Raw genomic sequence first — 26,859 nt, forward strand, 5'->3', positions numbered from 1 at the left:
TTGCTTGGAACTGAAAACTTGGCACCCTTTGCAGTGTTTGACTAGCTCCTTGGCGTCATCCAAAGCAGTCGGCCAAAAGAATCCATGGCGGAAAGCTTTGGCGACGAGTGATCGTGAGGCCGCGTGGTGGCCGCATTTGCCTTGGTGGATGTCCTTTAGGATTGCTATGCCCTTCTCTGGCTCGACGCAGCGCTGGAAGACTCCAGTGACACTGCGCCTAACAACCTCTCGGTTTACTATTGTGTATGCTCCGGCTCGGCGTTGAACTTGTCTTGCCGTGATCTCGTCGGTTGGCAACTCTCTATTTACTAAGAAGTTGAGGATGGGCTGGGCCCATGATGGAGCTGTGACTTCTTCTATTGTCAGAACTGCTACTGTGACTAGGGCGGGTGGGCTGGGTGGTGAAGATTTGGAGTCGGCCACCGCCTGTTGTGTCGATGTAGTCCCCGAGCCGGCTGCAGTAGCCCCCGGGCCTAGTTCCGAAGTCCCCGGGCCGGGTGTGACTACGGCAGTCCCCGGGCCGCCTGTCTAAGTCCCCGAGCCGCCTTCTTGGTTCCCCAAGTCGGATCCGACTACGTCGGGGTCAGGTGGCATGAAGATGGAATCAGATTCTGGAGACGGCTTGAGGAGGCAGTGGAAAGAAACGATGGCTGTATAGCTTGCCGGGTGGAGCCTACTTGTGCCAGGGCATCTGCTTGCATGTTGTCGGCATGTGGTACATGAAGGAACTCGCATCCTTCAAAATACCCATTGATTTGCTGAACAAGGAAGAGGTAGCTCTCCATGTTCACGTCCTTGGCGTCCCAGTCGCCAGATGACTGCTGGACCACCAAATCCCAGTCGCCATAGCACAGGATCCGGCGGATGCCGAGCTCCTTGGCTAGCTGGAGCCCGTGTATGAGCGCCTCGTACTTGGCCACATTGTTGGAGGCGGCAAAATGAATTTGCAATGTGTACTTGAGCTTGTCGCCCTTGGGAGAGGTGAGGATGATGCCGGCTCCCAACCCGGTGTGCATCTTGGACCCATCGAAGTGCATCCGCCAATGAGTGGAGTTGGGGGCTGGTGGCAGGTACTGGGTTTCGGCCCAGTCGATGAGGAAGTCGGCCAGTGCTTGGGACTTAATGGCGGTGCGGGGCTGGTAGAAGATCGTGTAGGGAGCTAGCTCGATGGCCCATTTTGCCACCCGGCCGGATGCATCCTGGCTGCCTATGATCTCGGCGAGCGGGGCAGTACATATGACCATGATGCGGTGCTCTTGGAAATAGGGCTTGAGCTTCTTGGCAGCGAAGTACACACCGTAGCACATCTTCTGGTAGTGTGTGTAGTTCTGCTTTGAGGTGGATAATACTATGCTTAAATAATACACCGGCCTCTGGACCAGCTGAGCTCGGCCTTCTTCTTGGCGCTGGACCAGGACAACTGTGCTGACCACCCGGCTAGTAGCGGCAATGTAAAGGAGAATGGGCTCTTTTTCAGTCGGTGCCGCCAAGAAAAGCGGCGTGGTCAGCATCTTCTTTAGCTCATGGAAAGCTTGGTCCGCCTGGTCGTTCCACTCGAAACGAGTGGACTTCTTCATGAGTCGGTAGAGGGGGAGAGCTTTCTCCCCGAGCCGGCTGATGAAGCGGTTTAGGGAAGCCAAGCATCCGGTGAACTTCTGGACGTCTCGCAACTTGGTGGGAATCTCCATTCTCTCTATGGCCTTCATCTTCATCGGGTTGCATTTGATGCCGCGTTCGGAGACCAGGAAGCCTAGAAGCTGGCCGGCTGGTACTCCGAACACGCATTTCTCAGGGTTGAGCTTGATCTGAAACCGGCGCAAGTATTCAAATGTCTCTCTGAGGTCTTCCAGCAAGGTGCCGCGCTTCTCCGTCTTCACCACAATATCATCCACATAAACGTGGGCATTTATGCCGAGCTGCTTGAGGAGGCATTTCTGCATACAACGCTGAAAAGTAGCACCGGCATTTCTGCATACAACGCTGAAAAGTAGCACCGGCATTTCTCAAGCCGAATGTCATAGTCAGGTAGCAGAAGGCTCCGAATGGTATGACGAAGGCGGTCTTCAGGCGGTCAGCTGGATCCAACTTTATCTGGTGGTAGCCTGAGTAAGCATCCAAGAAGCTCAACAGCTCGCATCCGGCTGTGGAGTCTATTACATGATCAATCCTTTGCAGGGCGAAGGGATCTTTGGGGCAGGCCTTGTTGAGGCTAGTGTAGTCTATACACATGCACCACTTGTTATTTTTCTTCGGCACGAGGACCGGGTTGGCAAGCCACTCTGGAAAGAAAACTTCCATAATGAAGCCGGCTACCAGAAGCCGGGCTATCTCTTCTCCTCCAATCCTTCTCTTCTCTTCTGATAGTCGGCGGAGGGGTTGTTTGACTGGTTTTGCACCTTCTTGGACATGTAGCTTGTGCTCGGCGAATTCCTTCCGAACACCTGGCATGTCCTTGGGAGACCATGCGAAGATGTCCCGATTCTCACGGAGGAAATTGACGAGCTCGCCTTCCTATTTGCTTTCCAGGTTTGCCCCAATGGTGGGAAACCTTTCTGGGTGCTCCGGGTCCAGAGGTACCTTCTTTGTCTCTTTGTCCGGCTGGAAAGAGCCTTGGGCACCACACTCCTTGGGATCGGGGGACAGGGCCGGCTACTTGCTGCTGCACACTCGGAGGATTTCTTGTAGTCTCCGGCTATGGTGATGATGCCCTTGGAACTCGGTATCTTCATCTTGAAGTAGGCATAGTGGGGTACAGCCATGAACTTGGCCAGAGCAGGTCGGCCAAGCAACGCATGGTAAGGGCTCTCCAGATCCACTACCTCAAACCACACTGCCTCTCGGCAGAAATGATCCTTGTCCCCGAAGAGGACATCTATCTTGATCTTGCCGATAGGGGAGCAGGACAGGCCGGGTACGATCCCATGGAACACAGTCCGTCTAGGCATGAGTTGTCTCGTCTTGATGCTCAGCTGCTCCATGGTGTCACAGTACAGTATGTTGATGCTTCTCCCACCATCTATCAGCACATGGGAGAAATGGGCGGCTCGCCTTTTTGTTGCGAGGGTGGCATCCAAAACCAATGCGTAAGAGCCGGGAGATGGCATCACCTCTGGTGATCTGTCCGGCTCCAGCTGATAGGCCTTTCTGACCAGTGCATGAACTCGGGGTTGTTGGAGGTGTCAGGTGGTTGGTGCGACATATGCCAACGGGTGGCTTATCATTGTGGGAGCCAATAAAACGTCGTCGGTGCCTGGAAACGGTATAAGGCGAAGACATGCACACCGGCGGATCTTACCCAGCTTCAGGGCTCTCCATGGAAATAACACCCCTACTGCTGCTCTCCAGGGTCTCGGCATGGTCACTAGATTGACAAGTAGCTACAAGAGGCTCCTTGAGCTGTTTGGTGAAAGGGTGAGGAAGGGCAAGGCTAGCCCGCTTCTCTTGATGAGGTGTCTGGAACTATTGAAAGGGGGATCCCTCTACATGGGCGCCCTAGGGGGTTTATATAGGCCTATCCCCCAGGGGTACAACGGTAATCCGGCTAGGCGTGGGCCCCAACCGTTTGTGTCTATGCTCGCCGGCTTCTCCGCCGACCGATGGGGCCCACCGACTGGTGGACCCCGCCGGCTGCCGGCCTTCTGGTCGACAGGTCGGTCCCACCGCTCAGGAGTCTTGTCAGAGGCTGGTTACTATTGCCTTGCCCCTAGTGACGAGGGCTTCGTCGTGGTAGGCATGGCTACAGTGCCGCCGCTGGGCGGCTTATCACTGTAGCCTTACCTCGTCTTATCTCCTTAATGAGGCATCTCCTTCGAGAGAGAGAGCTGGCCGGCTATTGGGAGCCGGCCATATCCCAGGCCGACTGCGGGAGGCCCGGCCGCATTTGGGTGTCTCCCTAACTAAGGGGGCCCGCCACCCACGGGTCGTACTGACTGCTCGCCGTGGGTGATGTCGTGATCAACATGGCAACAGTGCCGCGCCGAACGGGTGATGGCCGCCCTGTACGACGTACTGTGGCCGTGTGCGTCCCGGGATTCGGGGGTGGCAGGCTTCACTGTAGCCACGCCCCATCTCGTCGCCGTTAGGTGGGCGCAGACTCTGAGGGCACGATCTTGGCCCCCTACTGAGGGGCCGGCTCCTTGGAGTCGGCCTTCTCATGGTCGGCTTCTTGGAGTCGGCCTTCTTGTGGTTTTGTTTCTCAAGGATATTAGGGCAGGGCCGCCCTTGCGCAGCCGGCCTGAGAGGTAGCCAGCTGGGGGAAGGCGGCCCCACGTCTTGGACGCTTGGAGGCTCAATCGGCCTATAATTTTTCTTGAAGAAGTAGGGGAAGCCGGCTAGGCTATCCGTGGTCATTTACTCCGACAGTAGTCCCCGAAGCTGGTTGGGCTTCGAGGCAGAAAAAAGACGAGAAGCTCAGTCAGCTTCCTATCTTGAGGAGCCGGAAACTGGGAGCCGGCTTTGACTAGGCGTGCCGTCTTCTGGAGGTTTCGAAGCTTGAAGGTGGGAACCAGTCGGCGCGCGAGTCAAGCTGCCAGCTGACCGCTCGTCGCCTGCGCGCCACGTGGCACCCTACGGCTGGAGGGGCCTACCAGCCCACGCACGTGACGGGACGCCGCCGCAGTCCGAGGCCCGCCACTACAGGGCCTCGGCCCACGCGAGGATCTTTTGCGGCCCGGAAGGACCGCGCGCCCCCCAGTGGCGATTTCCGCACGCCGTGAAGGCACAATAATCGTGGGGCGTGGGGGAGTGGGCGTAGTTAATCCCACGTCCCCCCACGCCCTGCCTCCTCGGCTTTTCTGCACAAGGCTATAAGTAGGGGGAGAGGAGGGGAGCGCCAGACGCTCGCACGCTCGTCCTCGCTCCGCCCCTTCCTTCTTCTTCCTCCTCTCCGTCGCCACAGCTACCCGCTGCCGCTCGGCCTTCCCGCCAATCTTCTTGGCTCGATGTTGCTTCGTCGTAGCAGGGTCACGCGCCTTTCTTCCGCCGCACCTTTCTCATCGCCGCGCCGTCCCCATGGCGTTGTCGAGCTCCTGGGACGGCTCCAACGTCCATGACGACCATGTCGATTTCCTCCACCGGACGCGGTGGCTGCCAGGCGCGCACTTCGTGCGGGTCTGTCTCGCGCCGGAGAGGGAGATCTCGCCGGCACAGGAGGAGGACGAGCGGGTAATCTTCTGCTCGCACTGGCTGCACGGCTTTGGCCTGCCGGCGAGCGGGTTCCTTCGTTCCTTCCTCGAGTTTTATCATCTCCAGCCGCATCACCTTACTCCAAACGCGGTGATGCTGCTGTCGGCCTTCGTCGCCCTGTGCGAGGGTTTTCTTGGCGTCCTCCCCACCCTCGAACTGTGGGGAGAATTCTTCCAGTGCAAGCTTGGCACTGTCATCGCGGGCGTGCTCGCCCCATGTGGCGCTTTCATCGCCATGCGGAGGACGAGCAACAACAACCCGTTTCCGTCCATCCCGCTGATCCAGTCGGTGAAGCTCTGGCAGAAATCTTACTTCTACGTGAAGAACATCGCACCGCAAGGCGACTTTGTCAACCTGCCGGCTTACGTAGCCGGCCCGCCGGCTGGGAGGCAGCCCTCATGGTCCTTCCGGGCCAGGTCACTGTCTCAGGGCGGGGCCGCCTCCGTTGCCCGGCTCCGGGTGATGATCCAGTCGGAGGGTCTGACCGGGGCCGATCTGGTGGCTGCCTTCGTGGAGCGCCGGGTGCTCCCGCTCCAAGGCCGGCCTCACATGATCTGCCAGATGAGAGGCCGCTTCGACCCGTGCCGGCTTAGCACCAAGGAGATGCCCCACGCCGAGGTGTCGTACATGGTAAACTATATCTCCAACTGCAAGCTCACCGAGTAGTGGCAGTATGGCAAGGAGCCGTACTCTCGCACCAATCCTCCGCCTACAGTAAGTTTCTCTCCTTTTCTTCTTTCCTTGTTGCCGGGTTCATGATGGCCGACTCCTGACCAGTCGGCTTGTTTTTGGCAAAACCCCATGCTTCCGCCAGCAACCGGGGCTGCGGGGGTGGAACGCCAGTTTCTCCCCGACCGCACGATGGACGACATAGACGATCCGGACCTGGGGGCGGCCGCCATGGAAGACGACGTCGCGGGGGAAGGCGGCGAGGCAGGCGGCACTGGGCTCGGGGTCGCCTTCGAGGATTGGCTGGATGATGATGAGGCCGAAGTTGTTCTGTGCCATCAGCCGGCACCCGATCATCAAGGCACGGGCCCATCCGCCGCACCGGCTGCTCGTGGCGGCGCGCACAAACGCCGGGCCATGTCGACCCACTTTGGCAGTTGGTCAAAGAAGCCCAAGAGTGCCGCAGCGGCGACCAAGCGGGATGAGGCGGCCGCGAAGGCGGCCCGCTTCCGAAGGGTGGTGAAGCAGCCGCAGTCGGTTTCAGCGTAAGTGTTATTTTTCTTACGCCTTTCTTTTTCTTCTTCGGTTGATATTCTTCTAAGCCTTCTTCTTGACTTGTCAAACAGGGCCGCACTTTCTCTTGAACGGGCCCCTGCCGCCTCCATAGTTGGACTCGCGGGAGGGTCCTCAAGCTCCCGCCGTGTGGATCCCCGCGTCGATCTCCTAGAGGCGACAGAGCGAAACGCGCGGGAAGCGCGGGAGGAGCAGGAGGCGGAGGAGCGGAAGGCGGCTCAGGAGGCGAGGGAGAAGTCGGCGGAGGCGCGGGCCGACGTGGCTGCCAAGGCCCAGGCGGAGGCCGCAGCCGTGGAGAAGGAGGTGGAGGCCCAGCGGAACCAGCCTCCGTTGCTCATCATCCCCCTTCACGCCGCGGCTCCCGACATTCCAGTGCCCCCGGCGAAGGAGACCAGCCGCGGCCTGCCGGCGAAGGGGAAGGAGACGGAACCGACACCGCCGACTGGAAAGGGCCAAGGAAGTCGGCCTGATGCGCCGCCCGCACAGCTGGCTGGAGGCGAACCGACTGTGGGAGGGGATCTTGTGGTCTCATCGCCGTCTCATCGGCGCGCGGGGGAGGCGACTTCAGCGTCGGACCCGCAAAAAACTGCGGGCACCAGCTCGTCGGCCCAGGACCTGGAAGCGGCCAGCGATAGCTCGTTTGGGTGGACGCTGGGCGGTGGGACGGCCGTGCTGAACGTGGCGGCGCAGGACGTCCGGAACCGGCTTCAGGCCCAAGCTACCGCGCTGAAGCAGTACACTCAGGAGTTTCTCATGACGTGAGCGGCTATTCGGGTGAGTCCTTCTGCTCTTTGTTGATTGCTCCTGATTTCTTCCGTGGGGGCGCGTCAGCGCACCCACTGGGTGTAGTCCCCGAGTTCCGAGTCGGCTGCTGAGAAGGCGGCTTGTAACTTCTTGGTAGACTCTGATTGCCGTCTTGTTCTTACTTGTATCACTTATGTTATCTGCAGGAGTATCATAACCTCCGCGCGGCTGCCTTCAACTCCCAGGCCCAGGAGTTGAATTAGAAAACCACCGATCTGACCGAGAGCCGGAGTAAGTGCTTCATCTTTTGTCTCAAGTGGGGGCGCGTCAACGCACCCACTGGGTGTAGTCCCCGAGATTCGGGTCGACTGCTGAGCAGTCGGGTCAGATCTTTTCCTGACGACTTCTTTCTTCATATCTGCAGGGGCCAATGCTAACTTGAGGAGCCAGCTAAGCGGAGCCCAGACCGCCCTTCGCACCAAGGAGGCCGAGTGCGCCGCCCTGGCTCAGGAGCGTGACCGCCTGGCCAAGAAGCTGGCCGACCAGAAGGAGAGCCATAAGGCAGCCCTGAAGGCGGCGCAGGACAGCGAGGCCGCCCTTAAAGCCGAATACGAGACCGAGGTGGCGAACTGGGCCGAGGCGAGGCAGGCGCTGAGTCAAGGCTACAGCCGGGTAGAAGACTTAATCAACGGTGGGCCGCCTTCTTCATCGTTTCTTTGCCTGCCTCTTATTATCTGGTTCGTCTTTTGACTTTGTGCTACTGCTTTCTTCTTTGTGCAGATTACTTTCCCAGTTACTCTGCTGCTGCCACCCAAGCCATCGAGGCCTACCGCGACGCGCGACGGCAGGCGGGGGCCGAGGTCGCACCGGGTGTCAGCCGGTCACTTGAGGAGCAGCTTCTGGCGCTTCAAGCCCGCCAGCAGCCGGCCCACCGCATGCTCCGCCGTCTTCAGCGCGCCGGGGCGCAAGTGCTGGCCGCCCTCTGGCCCGGCAAGGTGATCCCGCACACCCCAAGTCGGACTGCCGACTGGCTGGAGGTCGTAGTCGGCTGCTTCGAGGCTTGGAAGGCGTCAGTAGCCCGGTCCGGCGCTGGGCGGGCACTGGAGTTCGTCCGAGCTTGGTATCCTGGGCTGAACTTGGACCAGCTGAGCACCTGGCGGCAGGAGGCTGACGAGGAGCTGGATGCGGTGCGGCCGGCTATCGTCCAGCGCGCCTCGGCGATCGCCGAGTACACCGACACCAGCGCCTTTGCCCCTGAGGTGGATGATGCCGGTGTCGCTTAGCCGGAGGAGTGGTTCGGGCTAAACCCGGCAGAAGGTGAGGACTCGGCGGAGGAGATTGCTTCCAATGATGAGGGCAAAGGAGAAGAGGGAGAGGATGGTGAAGACGTTATGCCAGACGGTGAAGCGACCAGCCCGCCTCAGCCTGATCGTTCCTCCAGCAACGATGCCGGGACTCGCCAGCCAGTCACTCCTCCAGCCGGCACTGCCGACTCCACCAACCTGCCCAACTCGCCCGTCGTTCCCTTGGCCTGAACCGCCGTCCTTGCTTTCCTGCTTGTTACTCTTTTGAACAATCTTTAAATTTGCACAGTTCCACCCACTAGGGGTGTATTCAGACTATGTTAAATACTGGCCTTTCGAAGGTCTTTTGTGCACATATTATGCATGTGTTTGGCTTCCGTTCATGTTTGCTTTTCATCATTTTAGCTTTTTCCTTTGCCGCCTTTCCTTGGCCGCCACCTTCCCAGCCAGACAGCTGCTCTGCAGTCTGTGGCTGGAGAAGGACTTGGTCATTTTGGGAAGGCAAGTACTCGAGCTTTCTTAGATTGCAGCAAGGTGAATGGGAAGCCGGCCAGGCGGCTGCTCTGGTAGCCGGTTGGCGGGGCGGGAGGCCGGCTTGCGTTATATAAGTTCGTTGGTCCTTAGCCGTTTTTCATGTGGGCATCCTTTCCTGCCCTTGGCTCATGCCAGTCGGACAGTCGATTCTTCCAGCTGCGACTTTTGGCAAGAGGGGGCTTGGGTGCCGGCACACTACTTGTCTGACTGCAGGCAGAACTTTATATATAACTTAAGGCGGCGAGTCCCCGGGCCGATTGGTCAGGCCCGGTGCCGGACGAAAAAACAAATGTAGTAACATATTCATAGGCATGATACCCATCATTCATAGATAAAAGAGGGTAGTCCCTGAGTGCTCCTCAGGGGACCCTTTGTCTCGTACTTAGTACAAAAGTTAGCGTGATACATACTGCTTTTTAACTATAAAATCTTCGGAGGAGATTGGCGTTCCATGGTCGTTTTGACTCCTTGCCGGAATCATCTCTCTTGCGTGCCTTCGGCTTCTGCGCGTCGATTAGGTAGTAGGAGTCGTTGCCTAAAGCTCTGCTAATGACGAAGGGGCCCTTCCAAGGGGCCGAGAGCTTGTGCTGGCCGGCTGTTCGCTGGATCAGCCGGAGCACAAGATCGCCCTCTTGGAAGGATCTTGGCTTGACCTTCCGGTTGTGGTAGCGGCGCAGACCCTGCTGATAGATGGCGGACCAGCTGAGGGCTAACAGCCAGCCCTCTTCCAGCAGGTCGACGCCGTCTTCATGTGCTTCCTTGGCCTCCGCCTCCGTGTACATGGTGACCCGAGGTGAGTCGAACTCGATGCCAGTTGGGATGACAGCCTCGGCACCATATACGGGGAAGAAAGGGGTGAAGCCAGTTGACTTGTTTGGGGTAGTGCGCAAACTCCAGAGGACGGCCGGCAGCTCATCGAGCCAACAGCCGGCCGAACGCTCCAGTGGCACGACCAGTCGGGGCTTGATGCCGGAGAGGATGAGGCCGTTTGCTCACTCGACGTAGCCGTTTGACTGCGGGTGGGCAACGGATGCTAGGTCTAGCCGGACTCCGTGTGTTGCACGGAAACGTGCCAGTGCTCCCTTTGCAAAATTTGTGCCATTGTCGGTGATGATGCTATGCGGCACGCCGTACCGGGTTGTAATATCTGCGATGAAAGTGACGGCAGTCGGCCCATTCAGCTTCTTGATCGGCTTTGCTTCAATCCACTTGGTAAATTTGTCCACGGCGACGAGCAGGTGTGTCATGCCGCCGCGTGCCGTCTTGAATGGGCCGACCATGTCCAGCCCCCAGACGGCAAAAGGCCAGGTGAGGGGGATGGTCTTGAGTGCAGAAGCCGGCAGGTGTTTCTTGGAACTGAAAACTTGGCACCCTTTGCAGTGTTTGACTAGCTCCTTGGCGTCATCCAAAGCAGTCAGCCAGAAGAATCCATGGCGGAAAGCTTTGGCGACGAGTGATCGTGAGGCCGCGTGGTGGCCGCATTCTCCTTGGTGGATGTCCTTGAGGATTGCTATGCCCTTCTCTGGATCGATGCAGCGCTGGAAGACTCCAGTGATGCTCTGCCTAACAAGCTCTCGGTTGACTATTGTGTATGCTCCGGCTCGGCATTGAACTTGTCTTGCCGAGATCTCGTCGGTTGGCAACTCTCTGTTTACCTAGAAGTTGAGGATGGGTTGGGCCCATGATGGAGCTGTGACTTCTTCTATTGTCAGAACTGCTACTGTGACCGGGGCGGGTGGGCGGGGTGGTGATGAGTTCGAGTCGGTCACCGCCTGTTGTGTCGATGCAGTCCCCGGGCCGGCTGAAGTAGCCCCCGGGGCAAGTTCCGAAATCCCCAGGCCGGGTGCGACTATGGCAGTCCCCGGGCCGCCTGTCAATGTCCCCGAGCCGCCTGCTTGGTTCCCCAAGTCAGATCCGACTGCTTCGGGGTCAGGCGGCACGAAGATGGAATCAGATTCTGGAGACGGCTTGAGGAGGCGGTGGAGAGAAACGCCGGCTGGTGTAGCTTGCCGGGTGGAGCCTACTCGTGCCAGGGCACCTACTTGCATGTTGTCGGCACGTGGTACATGAAGGAACTCGCATCCTTCAAAATATCCACTGATTTGCTGAACGAGGAAGCGGTAGCTCGCCATGTTCGCGTCCTTGGCGGCCCAGTCGCCAGATGACTACTGGACCACCAAATCCGAGTCGCCATAGCACAGGATCCGGCGGATGCCGAGCTCCTTGGCTAGCCGGAGCCCGTGTATGAGCGCCTCGTACTCGGCCACATTGTTGGAGGCGGCAAAATGAATTTGCAATGTGTACTTGAGCTTGTCGCCCTTGGGAGAGGTGAGGATGATGCCGGCTCCCAAGCCGGTGTGCATCTTGGACACATGGAAGTGCATCCGCCAATGAGTGGAGTCGGGGGCCGATGGCAGGTACTGGGTTTCGGCCCAGTCGACGAGGAAGTCGGCCAGTGCTTGGGACTTAATGGTGGTGCGGGGCTGGTAGAAGATCATGTAGGGAGCTAGCTCGATGGCCCATTTTGCCACCCGGCCGGAAGCATCTCGGCTGCCTATGATCTCGGCGAGCGGGGTAGTACATACGACCGTGATGGGGTGCTCTTGAAAATAGGGCTTGAGCTTCTTGGCAGCGAAGTACACACCGTAGCACATCTTCTGGTAGTGTGGGTAGTTCTGCTTCGAGGTGGATAACACTTTGCTTAGATAATACACCGGCCTCTGGACCAGTTGAGCTCGGCCTTCTTCTGGGCGCTGGACCACGATAACTGTGCTGACCACCCGGCTAGTACCGGCAATGTAAAGGACCATGGGCTCTTTTTCAGTCAGAGCCGCCAAGACAGGCGGCGTGGTCAGCATCTTCTTTAGCTCGTGGAAAGCTTGGTCTGCTTGGTCGTTCCACTCAAAATGAGTGGACTTCTTCATGAGTCGGTAGAGGGGGAGAGCTTTCTCCCCGAGCCGGCTGATGAAGCGGTTTAGGGAAGCCAAGCATCCGGTGAACTTCTGGACGTCTCGCAGCTTGGTGGGAATCTCCATTCTCTCTATGGCCTTGATCTTCATCGGGTTGCATTCGATGCTGCGTTCGGAGACCAGGAAGCCTAGAAGCTGGTCGGCTGGCACTCCGAACACGCATTTCTCGGGGTTGAGCTTGATCTGAAACTGGCGTAAGTTTTCAAATGTCTCTCTGAGGTCTTCCAGCAAGGTGCCGCGCTTCTCCGTCTTCACCACAATATCATCCAAATAAACGTGGGCATTTCTGCCGAGCTGCTTGAGGAGGCATTTCTGCATGCAACGCTGAAAAGTGGCACCGGCATTTCTCAAACCGAATGTCATAGTCAGGTAGTAGAATGCTCCGAATGGTGTGATGAAGGTGGTCTTCAAGCGGTCGGCTGGGTCCAACTTTATCTGGTGGTAGCCTGAGTAGGCATCCAAGAAGCTCAACAGCTTGCATCCGGCTATGGAGTCTATTACTTGATCGATCCTTGGCAAGGCGAAGCGATCTTTGGGGCGGGCCTTGTTGAGGCTAGTGTAGTCTATACACATGTGCCACTTGTTATTTTTCTTCAGCACGAGGACCGGGTTGGCAAGCCACTCTGAAAAGAAAACTTCCATAATGAAGCCGGCTGCCAGAAGACGGGCTATCTCTTCTTCTACAATCCTTCTCTTCTCTTCTGATAGTCGACGGAGGGGCTGTTTGACTGGTTTTGCACCTTCTCGGACATGTAGCTTGTGCTCGGCGAATTCCTTCGGAACACCCGGCATGTCCTTGGGGGACCATGCGAAGATGTCCCAATTCTCACGGAGGAAATCAGCGAGCTCGCCTTCCTATTTGTTGTCCAGGTTTGCCCCGATGGTGGCAAACCTTTCTGGGTGCTCCGGGTCCAGAGGTACCTTCTTTGTTTCTTTGGCCGGCTGGAAAGAACCTTGGGCATCACACTCCTTGGGGTTGGGGGACAGGGCCGACTGCTTGCCGGCCATGGCCACGACTCGGTCCAGTATCTTCTTCTCTTCAGCAATCACGAGGGACTCGTCCAGCCGGCTGCTGGCTGCCGCACACTTGGAGGATTTCTTGTAGTCTCCGGCTATGGTGATGATGCCCTTGGAACTCGGTATCTTCATCTTGAGGTAGGCATAGTGGGGTACAGCCATGAACTTGGCCAGAGCAGGTCGGCCAAGCAACGCGTGGTAAGGGCTCTCCAGATCCACTACCTCAAACCACACCACCTCTCGACGAAAATGATCCTTGTCCCCGAAGAGGACATCTATCTTGATCTTGCCGATTGGGGAGCAGGACAGGCCGGGTACGATGCCATGGAACACAGTCCGACTAGGCATGAGCTCCTTTGTCTTGATGCTCAGCTTCTCCATGATGTCACGGTATAGGATGTTGATGCTGCTCCCACCATCTATCAGCACGTGGGAGAAAAGAGCGGCTCGCCTTTCTGTTGCGAGGGTGGCATCCAAAACCAATGTGTAAGAGCCAGGAGACGGCATCACCTCTGGGTGATCAGTCCAGCTCCAGCTGATAGGCCTTTCTAACCAGTGCATGAACTCGGAGTTGTTGGGGGAAACCGCATTGACTTCTTGGTGTTGTCGGCGCCGGCTACGCCGATCTTCTGGTAGGCTCGTAAAGACGACGTAGGCGGCATGCTCGTCGGGGAACTCGTCTTGAACAGCCCCGACTGCCGGTCGAGCCACCGGCTGCGGAGGGGCCGGAGGCGGCTGACCAGCAGGCGGAGGCGGCGCTATCCCCTCGCCCTTGGAGATCCGCGTGATCCAGTGGCATTTTTCGGGTTGTGTGGTTTGAAGGCTTCGCGCCGTTGTGAAACTTGCAGGGGGCATCAAGTGCTTGCTCGTAGGAGAAAGCCGGCTGCCAAGCCGGCCTGCTGTCCCTCTGCTTCTTGGGCGTGGGCCGCCCTTCTGGTTCTTCGTCTTCGACTATGGCCACCTGCCGACTGGTGGAAAGCGGTGGGCGAGCCTTGCGCTTGTGGTCGTTCTGGTACGGCGTCGGCTGGAGTCTCCTGTCGGCGTCTTGGGACTCGGAGCGAGTACCTTCCCGGAGGCGTCTACTCGGAGCTCGGTCTTCATTGAGGAATCGGCCATGGCGTATTTATCAGCTATGATCAGCAGCTCATCGAGGAGGGTGCCTTCTCGGCACCCGGCGGTGAAGTACTCTATAGCTTGAACCTCGTGCACCCCTTCGCAAGAGTTGCGGAGCTCGGCCCAACGCGTGAGGTAGTCGTGAGTTGATTCACTGGGCCCTTGCACACACAAGGAGAGCTGTCGGGGCTTAGGAGCCCGCTTGTAGGTTCTGGTGAAGTTGCAGATGAAGGCTTCTGTGAAGTCCAGCCAGCTATTGACGCTGTAAGGCTTGAGGCTGTTGAGCTAGGTGCGCGGCGTGCCTTGGAGCATGAGGGGAACATACTTCGCGGCAACGCGCCTGTTGACGTTCGCAATGCTAACCGCAATGGAGTAGTCGATCAACCAGTCTTCCGGCTTCACGGAGCCGTTGTACTTGGGCGTGTCTCTTGGGAGCGAGAACCCTTTAGGAAGGGTTCGTCGTGGATGCGGGGGCCAAAGCAGGGCGGGCCGACATCATCTTCTTCTTCCAGAGCCAGGGATCGCGCTAGGCGGTCGATCCGGTGGCGGGCGTCATTCTCGCCGACTCCTTCGCAGCGACCCAGTCGGCCGCTGAGAGTCGGATGCGTGACAGGCGGCTGAGTAGGATACCTCTCCCTACGAGGCAGAGGAGGAGGCGGATTGCCCCACCATTCCACAGCTCGAGGGCGGCCTTCTGCGTCACGCTCGATGGAGATTCGAGTCCGGCTGCGGCTGGCAGCCGGCTCCTTTTCTTTCCTTGCGCGGGTCTTGCCCGCCGTCGGCGTTCGGGACGTCGCGCCGTGCTCTCGGCGTGGGGAGGACTTTCGGCGCGGACAGCGACTTCATGCCACTCTGTGGCCGCGTCGATAAGCTGTTGGATGCGTCTGGTCATGTAGGGGAGCTCGTCGGCCCTTAGTCCGTCCAGCTCGTCTACGACCGCCTGGGCGGCGCGTAGGTTCTCGAGAGGCGTGGCATAGACTGGGCGATCTGCTCCCAGCGTGCCAGCGATAGCTGCACCGTGTTTCTTGATGATACCGACGCGGCTCAGCCCGTCGGCAGGCGGCGTGCCGAAGGCGGCGCGGTCGACTTCGTGTTGGTGAGCCTCGGTGAGGCGTCTCATGGAGGCTAGCTTCTGTCCCTCCGCAACGAGGGCGAGGCGGCGCGCCTCCGGTGTCTGGGCATCGGCGCCAGCCGAGATGGGGGCGGACAAGTCGTGCAGCGCCGCCTGGAGGGCGTCGTGGACGTTTTCGCCAGAGGCGGCGCTGTGGCTGATGACCAGTACCTCGATGGTGGCGCTGCCGCTGCTGTCGGCTCAAGGAAGAGGGTCATTGATGATTACCACGGTTTAGAGGAAGGCGTCAAGCGATGCCGTGTCAGAATCGACAAGCATCGGGACGGTGGAGCCAACCGACTCCAAGTCCGCGGCAAGCTCGCCGGAGACATGGAGTTGGTCGAGGAGGCTGACGTGGTGGCTTTCGGGGCAGCCTGTGCCCGCGTCGGATGCGGGCTCGTCAGAGATGCGAGCCTCGCCAAGAAGATCGGCGAGGCAGCTCACCGCGCATGCGTCAGCGACGCCTTGCAGCGCATCGGGGCAAGCGCCATCGGGCGAGCCGGGCTGGCTACGCACGCTGGGGAGGAAGAGGGTTCCCGTCCAAAGCAGGTCTCCGGACGACGGTGCACCTGGCCCCACGGTGGGCGCCAAATGTCGGGTGATTGGTGCGAAATATGCCAATGGGTGGCTTATCATTGTGGGAGCCAATAAAACGCCATTGGTGCCTGGAAACGGGATAAGGCGAAGACATGCACGCCGGCGGATCTTACCCAACTTCAGGGCTCTCGGTGGAGATAACACCCCTACTGCTGCTCTGCGGGGTCTCCGCATGGTCACTAGATTGACAAGTAGCTACAAGAGGCTCCTTGAGCTGTTTGGTGAAAGGGTGAGGAAGGGCAAGGCTAGCCCGCTTCTCTTGATGAGGTGTCTGGAACTATCGAAAGGGGGATCCCTCTTCATGGGCGCCCTGGGGGTTTATATAGGCCTACCCCCCAGGGGTACAACGGTAATCCGGCTGGGCATGGGCCCCAGCCGTCTGTGTCTATGCTTGCCGGCTTCTCCGCCGACCGATGGGGCCCACCGACTGGTGGACCCCGCCCGCCGCCGGCCTTCTGGTCGACAGGTCGGTCCCACCACTCGGGAGTCTTGTCGGGGGCTGGTTACTATTGCCTTGCCCCTAGTGACGAGGGCTTCGTCGTGGTAGGCATGGCTACAGTGCCGCCGCTGGGCGGCTTATCACTATAGCCTTGCCTCGTCTTATCTCCTTAATGAGGCACCTCCTTCGAGGGAGAGAGCTGGCCGGCTATTGGGAGCCGGCCATACCCCAGGCCGACTGCAGGAGGCCCGGCCGCCTTTGGGTGTCTCCCTGACCGAGGGGACCCGCCACCCACGGGTCGTACTAACTGCTCGCCATGGGTCACGTCATGATTAACATGGCAACAGTGTGCCGGACGGGTGATGGCCGCCCTGTACGATGTACTGTAGCCGTGCGTGCTCCAGGATTCGGGGGTGGCAGGCTTCACTGTAGCCACGCCCCATCTCGTCGCCGTTAGGTGGGCGCAGACTCTGAGGGCATGATCTTGGCCGCCTGCTGAGGGGTCGGCTCCTTGGAGTCGGCCTTCTCGTGGCCGGCTTCTTGGAGTCGGCCTTCTCGTGGTTTTGTTTCTCAAGGATTTTAGGGCAGGGCCGCCCTTGCGCAGCCGGCCTGAGAGGTAGCCAGCTGGGGGAAGGCGGCCCCACGTCTTGGACGCTTGGAGGCTCAATCAGCCTATAATTTTTCTTGAAGAACCAGGGGATGCCGGCTAGGCTACTCGTGGTCATTTACTCCGATAAGAGGCGACTGCATTGACTTTTTGGTGCTGTCGGCGCTGACTGCGCCGGTCTTCTGGTTGGCTCGTAAAGACGATGTAGGCGTCATGTTCATTGGGGAACTCGTCTTGAACAGCCCTGACTGCTGGTCGAGCGGCCGGCTGCGGAGGGGCCGGAGGCGGCGCTATCCCCTCGCCCTTGGAGATCCGCGTGAGCCAGTGGCATTTTCGGGTTGTGTGGTTTGAAGGCTTCGCGCCACTGTGGAATTTGCAGGGGCGTCGAGTGCTTGCCCGTAGGAGAAAGCCGGCATGCTCGTCGGGGAACTCGTCTTGAACAGCCCCGACTGCCGGTCGAGCCGCCGGCTGCGGAGGGGCCGGAGGCGGCTGACCAGCAGGCGGAGGCGGTGCTATCCCCTCGCCCTTGGAGATCCGCGTGAGCCAGTGGCATTTTCGGGTTGTGTGGTTTGAAGGCTTCGCGCCGTTGTGAAACTTGCAGGGGGCATCAAGTGCTTGCTCGTAGGAGAAAGCCGGCTGCCAAGCCGGCCTGCTATCCCTCTGCTTCTTGGGCGTGGGCCGCCCTTCGGGTTGTTCGTCTTCGACTGTGGCCACCTGCCGACTGGTGGACGGTGGCATGGGGCCTTGCGCTTGTGGTCGTTATGGTGCGGGCGTCGGCTGGAGTCTCCGGCCGGCGTCTTGGGACTCGGAGCAAGCACCTTCCCAGAGGCGTCTACTCGGAGCTCGGTCTTCATCAAGAAATCGGCCGTGGCGTATTTATCAGCTATGACCAGCAGCTCGTCGAGGGTAGTCGGCTCGTCGCAGAGGAGTCGGTGCTTGAGGAGGGTGCCTTCTCGGCACCCGGCGGTGAAGTACTCTATAGCTTGAACCTCGTGCACCCCTTCACAGGAGTTGCGGAGCTCAGCCCAACGCGTGAGGTAGTCGCGAGTTGATTCACTGGGCCCTTGCACACACAAGGAGAGCTGTCGGGGCTTAGTAGCCCGCTTGTAGGTGCTGCTGAAGTTGCGGATGAAGGCTTCTGTGAAGTCCAGCCAGCTGTTGACGCTGTAAGGCTTGAGGCTGTTGAGCCAAGTACGCGCCGTGCCTTGGAGCATGAGGGGAACATACTTCACGGTGACGCGCCTGTTGCCGTTCGCGATGCTAACCGCAGTGGAGTAGTCGATCAACCAGTCTTCCGGTTTCACGGAGCCGTTGTACTTGGGCGTGTCTCTTGGGAGCGAGAACCCCTTAGGGAAGGGTTCGTCGCGGATGCGGGGGCCAAAGCAGGGCGGGCCGACATCATCTTCTTCTTCCAGAGCTAGGGATCGCGCTAGGCGGTCGATCCGGTGGCGGGCGTCATTCTCGCCGACTCCTTCACGGCAGCCCAGTCGGCCGCTGAGAGTTGGATGCGTGACAGGCGGCGGAGTAGGATATCTCTCCCCACGAGGCGGAGGAGGAGGCGGATCGCCCCGCCATTCCACAGCTCGAGGACGGCCTTCTGTGTCACGCTCGATGGAGATTCGAGTCCGGCTGCGGCTGGCAGCCGGCTCCTTTTCTTTCCTTGCACGGGTGTTGCCCATTGTCGGCGTTCGGGACGTCGCACCGTGCTCTCGGCACGGGGGAGGACTTTTGGCGCGGACACCGGCTTCATGCCTCTCTGTGGCAGCGTCGATAAGCTGCTGGATGCGTCTGGTCATGTAGGGGAGCTCGTCGGCCCTCAGTCTGTCCAGCTCGTCTACGGTCGCCTGGGCGGCGCGTAGGTTCTCGAGAGGCGTGGCATAGACTGGGCGATCTGCTCCCAGTGCGCCGGCAATAGCCGCACCGCGTTTCTTGATGATACCAACGCGGCTCAGCCCGTCGGGAGGCGGCATGCCGAAGGCGGCTCGGTCGACTTCGCGCTGGTGAGCCTCGATGAGGCGTCTCATGGAGGCTAGCTTCTGGCCCTCCGCAATGAGGGTGAGGCGACGCCTCTAGTGTGTGGGCGTCGGCGTCAACCGGGATGGGGGCAGACAAGTCATGCAGCGCCACCTGTAGGGCGTCGTGGGCATTTTCGCCAGAGGCGGCGCCGTTGCTGATAACCAGTACCTCGGTGATGGCGCTGCCGCTGCTGTCGGCTCGAGGAAGAGGGTCGTTGATGATTACCACGTTGGAGGGGAAGGCGTCAAGCGATGCGTGTCAGAATCAACAAGCATCGGGTCGGTGGAGCCAACCGACTCCAAGTCCGTGGTAAGCTCGCCGGAGACGTGGAGTTGGTCGAGGAGGCTGACGAGGTGGCTTTCGGGGCAGCCTGTGCCCGCGTCGGATGTGGGCTCATCGGAGATGCGAGCCTCGCCAAGAAGATCGGCGAGGCAGCTCGCCGCGCATGCGTCAGCGACGCCTTGCAGCACATCGGGGCAAGCGCCATCGGGCGAGCCGGGCTGGCTATGCACGCTGGGGAGGAAGAGGGTTCCCGTCCAGAGCAGGTCTCCGGACGACGGTGCACCTGGCCCCACGGTGGGCGCCAAATGTCGGGTGGTTGGTGCGACATATGCCAACGGGTGGCTTATCATTGTGGGAGCCAATAAAACATCGCCGGTGCCTGGAAACGGGATAAGGCGAGGACATGCACGCCGGCGGATCTTACCCAGCTTCAAGGCTCTTCGTGGAGATAACACCCCTACTGCTGCTCCACGGGGTCTCCGCATGGTCACTAGATTGACAAGTAGCTACAAGAGGCTCCTTGAGCTGTTTGGTGAAAGGATGAGGAAGGGCAAGGCTAGCCCGCTTCTCTTGATGAGGTGTCTGGAACTATCGAAAGGGGGATCCCTCTACATGGGCGCCCTAGGGGGTTTATATAGGCCTATCCCCCAGGGGTACAACGGTAATCCGGCTAGGCGTGGGCCCCAACCGTTTGTGTCTATGCTCGCCGGCTTCTCCGCCGACCGATGGGGCCCACCGACTGGTGGACCCCGCCGGCTGCCGGCCTTCTGGTCGACAGGTCGGTCCCACCGCTCAGGAGTCTTGTCAGAGGCTGGTTACTATTGCCTTGCCCCTAGTGACGAGGGCTTCGTCGTGGTAGGCATGGCTACAGTGCCGCCGCTGGGCGGCTTATCACTGTAGCCTTACCTCGTCTTATCTCCTTAATGAGGCATCTCCTTCGAGAGAGAGAGCTGGCCGGCTATTGGGAGCCGGCCATATCCCAGGCCGACTGCGGGAGGCCCGGCCGCATTTGGGTGTCTCCCTGACTGAGGGGGCCCGCCACCCACGGGTCGTACTGACTGCTCGCCGTGGGTGATGTCGTGATCAACATGGCAACAGTGCCGCGCCGAACGGGTGATGGCCGCCCTGTACGACGTACTGTGGCCGTGCGCGTCCCGGGATTCGGGGGTGGCAGGCTTCACTGTAGCCATGCCCCATCTCGTCGCCGTTAGGTGGGCACAAACTCCGTGGGCACGATCTTGGCCGCCTGCTGAGGGGCCGGCTCCTTGGAGTCGGCCTTCTCATGGCCGGCTTCTTGGAGTCGGCCTTCTCGTGGTTTTGTTTCTCAAGGATTTTTAGGGCATGGCCGCCTTTACGCCGCCGGCCTGAGAGGTAGCCAGCTGGGGGAAGGCGGCCCCACGTCTTGGACGCTTGGAGGCTCAATTGGCCTATAATTTTTCTGAAGAACCAGGGGAAGCCGGCTAGGCTACCCGTGGTCATTTACTCCGACATTCGGCTACTCCATGTCGACGAGCACGCGTGTGCATGACCATAAAGGAGAGCAAGCCGGAGCCGCGCTCTTTGAGACCCTACACTGGGAGAAGGGATATACGTTTTTTGGGGAACGTCCTAACGATTGTTCACTTCCATCCGTCTACATCCATGACTTCAACTTTCCCAACCGTGTCATGGGCGACAAGAGTGATGCCACAAAGAAGGCTTCAAATGCTTCTTTTGTCGTCACCGTACCACTGACCTTTCCGAAGGGTATGATTTGTTCATTCCATTTTTATGACCATGTGCTTGCAGTACTTGTTATGTTAATCGATATGCATGTTCGTACACACTCGCATGATTAACCTACAAACATGAGATTAATATTGTTAACACTGTCATCATGACCCCCCCCCCCCAATCCCCAAAAAAACACGGTCATCATGATTTTGTATCATAATTAAATTAATTAAAAATAATAATATTTCCAGCAATTACTCTGATGAGTCGCCTCGCTTACCGAAATGATTATAGGAGATGAGGGCTGCTATTGGAGAAGAGGGAAATTGGCTGACTAGGACGCGACTTCTTGCCTGTGTTTAGGGTTGCCAATCGCGCACCATGGATGACAAGAGTGATGCCACGAAGAAGGCTCTGGATGCTTCTTTTGTCGTCACTTACCTTTCCGAAGGGTATGATTTGTTCATCCCATTTTTATGATCCATGCGCTTGCAGTACTTTGTTATGTTAATTGATATACATGTTTGTACGCACTCGCATGATTAACTTACAATATGAGATTAGTTAAGGCTAGTCATAGTTGTGGTAACTTAGGTAGTAACTTAACACATCCCCAAACAATTTTGCTTATGTGGCAAGTATTTAATAAAGAAATGAGTGTTTGTGATAACATAATATGTTACTGTAACATAGCGTTTTTTGAGGCAAAATGAGTCTATGAGCTAATAAATGAAGCAATCTATGACACTACTATTATGTTACTTTGCATTATGAAGGTAGTAACTTAGTCTAGTGTCATATGTATGACACTAGTATAAGTTACTCCCCACTATGACCAGCCTAACACTGTCATTGTGACCCCTCCTCCCTCCCTTTAAAAAATTGTCATCATGATTTAATCATAATTAAAAATTAATTGAAGTTTTAATAATGTTTTCAACAATTACTCTCATGAGTCTCGATTGCCGAAATGCTATGAGGGCGCGGCTATTGGAGACGAGGGGAATCGACTGACTAGGGCGTGACTTCTTGCCTGCGTTTAGGGTTGTTGATCGCCTCTCCCTCCTGTGAAGAAACCGATTTTTGTTACTTACCATTTATTTGATAAATTGAGAGTTTTTAGTAGAATTTGATAAATCGAGGTAATTTGTCTCCGATTTACAAAAACAAAAAACATCATATCTGACCCTTGTGGGCTCATTTGCATAGCCTGCCTAATGCGCATAGGCCACAGCCCACCTCAATCGGAGAAGCGAATCTAAGAAACCTAACCCCTCTCAGCCGCACCAAGGGTCTCTCCTCTCACTCTTGCTCGAGCTCAGGCGGCTGGCGGCCGGGACGGAGGACAGAGGGAAGTACTTCTCCTTCTTCCTTATTTCTCATACCGAAATTCTTGATTGAAGACTGGAGAACTATAAACTGATTGTTTCTTTTTCCGGCCAATGTCTTTGCAAATGTAGAGAAAAAAAAAAAAGCGAGGAAAATGTGAAGCAATTTGAAATGAAGAGGAACCGAGACATCCTTCCAGTTTCGGGGAACCAAGATGGGAAGCAAATCCACAAAGATCCGCTGAAGGGGAGACAAGAGGAAGTGAAAATCAGTTGGCTTTGGCTGTTGCTTCGACTTCAATTCCATCTGAGAATGCACCACCTCGGCCTCGACCCCAACTGCAAAGTGAAACACAAGGAAAATGGCAGTAAGAAAATGGCCTGTGATGCTGAGCTTCTTCCACATGATCCTGGCAAAAGGATATCTATCGCGATGCATTCTATGAATTATCAAGGAGCTCCACAGAAGGTCCATGCTCAAAGGGCCATGTCAACCCTATCACCATTATTTTCTGGTAAGCAAAGCATGAGTTAATAGGCCAGCTTCAGTGTTAATTTGTGATTTTGTACGATAAGTGCAATTGGATTGAATACAGTTTTTATACAGATGCCGCATTTTTTGCCTGTTATTTGTTCAAAACTAAGTGGAAAATTGCGAGGGCTGAATGTTCTGCTAGAGGGTACACAGAATAGATATGACTTGTTTGAAAGTCATGTGGTTGGTATAACAGGTGTCCATAGTTGGGCTTAAGGGAAATACAACTACAGTAGTTTATTAGACCTAGAACATCAATTTCTCAAGTCAATTCTAATCCTTGACTTGCAAGTTTAAGCGATCTAATCAGATCAAACTCCTTGTGATCCCACAAAGCCACAATAAGTACAGGCTTGGTGTGAGCAATCATACTGAAACTTTTCTTTTTTGAATGCAATACCATAGGGGAAGCCCGCCGGTGTATATCCTACAAAATTAAGGGGAACTTACAGACTGTACATACCGGAGTTGGGTAAAGAAAGTAAAGAAAAAAATTTACAGGAACAGAGATTGTAACCAGTCAAGGAGATGTTGAACAAAAGCTGCCTTGACCCTAAAGCGATGGATGTGCAAATCATTTTGGAAACTTCTTATTTGCAGTCACTTCAAATTTTGCCTGTGGTACACTTGTAAGTTGCAACAACTCTGAAGACAAGTTCTACATTGATGAAGCATCTTCAATAAAGAATTGTTAGATTCTATCCAAGTTCTTCAGGGCTGGCATTATCAAGTTGTCACTAATCACTATTCTACTTGTTCAACAGCCTTGTTGTTCCTCACAGACACTCCTCTTTTAACCTGGTATGCTTGTAGTTGTAACAGTTCCAAAGACAAGTTCTACATCGATGAGGCATCTTCAATGAAGAATCGCTAGATGAAAAGAAATTTCTATCCAAACTCTTCAGGGCTGGCACTATCAAAGTTGTCACTAATCAGTTGCTTGTACCCACAGTGTTTTTTTTATGTTAATGTCATTGTTCTACTTGTCCAAGAGCCTCGTTATTCTTCCCGGACACCCATCTTTTGTTCTGTCTCTAGTAAAAAAAAGGAAGATGACCGCGTAGTCAAATATATTACACGTAAGTAAAATTTCTCCAAACATTTTGCCTGCACAGATTATTAATTTAACAATCAAAAACTTTTCTACAGCTGCAGAAATATCACTGCTGGCGGTATCTGACGAGTCCCATTGACTTTGTGTCCAAGTAGTTGTCAGTTCCTCCCCTCCTCTGCATTGAAAAGCAAAGTATGCGGATGATATGAACTGGCATCTTCCTCTTTCTTGACAAGGTTGCAGGAAGCTATAGGAACCATTTAGCCATGACAATACCTAACACCAACAGCATGTTGAGTTTTTCCTGTATGGTGTCTGCAGCTATTGTCATCCTAGGCAGAACCTGCAGTTGCTTGCACTTCACTTTCCCCAGTTTCAACCCAGGCAACAGGGATGATTTCAGCTTCAGCCCAGGCTCAGCAATCTCAAACAATTCCCTGCAAATCACGCCGAACGCCGGAAACATGAGCCACCGGTCGGGAAGAGTGGTCTACGCAAGGGAAACCCTCAAGCTGTGGAATAGCAAGCGTACAGCGCTCACGTCGTTCAGGACAGAGTTCGTGCTCAACATCCTCCCGCAGAACGGGACTGCCGGAGAAGGTATGGCCTTCATGCTCACAAACAATCCATCCTTGCCCAGCGACAGCAGCGGCCAGTGGCTGGGCATATGCAACAGCCAGAGAGATGGCGCCAAGACAAACCGAGTAGTTGCCGTCGAATTCGACACCAGGCAGAGCTATGCGGATGAATTTGACGGCAACCATTTTGGCTTCGACTTCAACAGCATCAAATCTTTTCGGCAATACCCGCTCAGTAATCAGTCCATCATCCTCGCAAGTGGATCTGATGTATGGGTCAGTATGGCATACAATGGTACAACAGGATTGTTTGGAGTAGATCTAGTCCAGCACAGCACAATAGGAGGGCAGCTTAAATCCAGCGGAAGTTTGATTGTTAATCTATCACACTATCTGGCAGACGACATATATCTGGTGTTTGCAGGTTCCACGGGCGATTTCACCCAACTGAATCAGATAAAGTCCTGGAACTTCACCACAGTAGAAAATGATGCCACAGTCGGAATAAGAGTTGGAATAAAGGTGTTCTTGGCTATTGCTGCTTTGGTTATATTTTCTACCTGTTTGGTTGGTGTGTTCTTCATGTGGAGAAGGTTGACACGTCAGAGAAGGCTCGCCAACCGCAACCTGGAGAAGATGATCGACGCACATGGTCCGGTCAAATTTAAGCTCAGGGAGCTGAGGCGTGCGACTGCCAACTTCAGTCCTACACGTAAGCTCGGCAGAGGCGGCTCTGGCACCGTTTACCTCGGCCACATCAATAGGATGAACTTGGAGGTGGCCGTGAAGCGGGTGTCAATGGGCAACGCCGATTCCAACCGAGGAGAGCAGGAGTTCGTCGCGGAGGTGAACACGATCAGCAAGCTGTCCCACCGCAACCTCGTCAAGTTGATCGGCTGGTGCCACGAGGGATCCGAGCTGCTCCTGGTGTACGAGTACTTTCCCATGGGCAGCCTGGACAAGCTCTTGTATGCCAGTGCCAGAGAGAGCAACTCGTCGTCGGAGATTAGCGCTCTTGAGCTCACATGGGATCGGCGGTACAAGATCATCTGTGGGGTGGCATCGGCGCTGGACTACCTGCACCACGGGAGCAGCAAGAGGGTCCTGCACAGGGACGTCAAGCCCAGCAATGTGATGCTCGACGAGGACTACAACGCGCGGGTGGGCGACTTCGGGCTTGCCCGCGTCATCCAGTACGACGGGATCACACACCACTCCACGCAGGCGGTGGCCGGCACTCGCGGCTACATGGCCTACGAGTGCTTCTTCACCGGCCGTGCCAGCCTCGACACGGATGTGTACGCGTTCGGTGTCTTCATCATGGAGGTGGTCAGCGGGAGGAGCCCCAGCAGCGCCGTGAAGTACGAGTACATGCACGACAGCGACCACCGTGGCATGGAGGATTACTCGAGCGACGGGCACCCCTTGACGATGCACATCGTGGACTGGACTTGGAGTCTATACGGCGAGGGGAAGGCCTTGCATGCTGCCGACCGGTTGCTCGACGGCGAGTTCGAGCAGACGCAGGTGGACTGTGCGGTGAGGCTAGCGTTGGCGTGCTGCCACCCGAACCCGAGGGAGAGGCCGTCCATAAGAACGGTGGTGCAGGTGTTGATCGATGGTGCCCCGGTGCCGGAGCCGCCGGTTAATAAGCCTGCTTTTGTTTGGCCTCCGGGAGGCAATCAGCGGGAAATTGAGCTGCCGGACGTCGGGTTGCTGTTCACCGGAGGGGCTAGGCAGCAGAACAGTTTCTGCTCCATGACCTCCACTTCCCTCACGGCGAGGTGACAGGTGAGCATCGTGGATATAGTTTTCAAGAAGCTGTTCAGAGAAGATACCTAGCACGATGACCTCCACATGATCCCGGCAAAAGGATACCAAGGCCCATACCAACTCTGTCACCATTTTCTTTTTGGTAAGGAAAATATCAATCGAAAAAACGCTTCTTCAATGTTAGTTGGTACCATTAGTGCAATCAGATTGAATGTAGTTTTTACAAGGATTCCACATTTTTGCTTTTGTCTGTTATGTGTTCAAAAAGAAGGGGAGAATTGCAAGGGCTGAAAGTTCTGCTAGAGGATATACAAAATGAAATTGATTTGACTTCTTCGAAAGTCATGTGGGCGGTATAGCAAGTGGTCATAATTGGGCCCAAAAGAAATCTTTTACGGTGATTAAGGAGTTACAATACTTACTTTAATGCAAGTAAAACTTGTAGTTTGTTAAACCCATAACATCAATTCCTCAAGTTTTAATTCTCCACCTATTAGTCTAAGTGACCTAATCAGATCCAACTCCTTGGAGTCCCACAAAGCTACAGTAAGTCATAAACATATGAAGAAAGGTACTACAATGGCGGCCGAGGTAAATAACAGCAGATCACTGACTCATAGAAAAGCGACGTTCAGGCAGGTTTGTCAGCTTGGTTTTACGGTGAGAAGCGAGCTCTTTAAGATCACAAATTCCCGGCAGTAAGACGGTGGACAGGTGAG

The 26,859-nt window shown here is 56.4% G+C and overlaps 1 protein-coding gene across 1 annotated transcript; it reads left to right on the forward strand.

Moving 5' to 3' along the window:
• Window positions 1-22,137: 22,137 nt before the first annotated feature.
• Window positions 22,138-26,318, forward strand: LOC125534065 (probable L-type lectin-domain containing receptor kinase S.5). The gene is made up of 2 exons (XM_048697366.1): window positions 22,138-22,715; window positions 23,141-26,318. Exon 2 carries the CDS (start codon window positions 24,056-24,058, stop codon window positions 26,153-26,155), a length of 2,100 nt encoding a protein of 699 aa, XP_048553323.1. The 5' UTR covers window positions 22,138-22,715; window positions 23,141-24,055; the 3' UTR covers window positions 26,156-26,318.
• Window positions 26,319-26,859: the final 541 nt, after the last annotated feature.

The sequence above is a fragment of the Triticum urartu genome, chromosome 2, assembly GCF_003073215.2.
Source record: "Triticum urartu cultivar G1812 chromosome 2, Tu2.1, whole genome shotgun sequence".
NCBI lineage: Eukaryota > Viridiplantae > Streptophyta > Magnoliopsida > Poales > Poaceae > Triticum > Triticum urartu.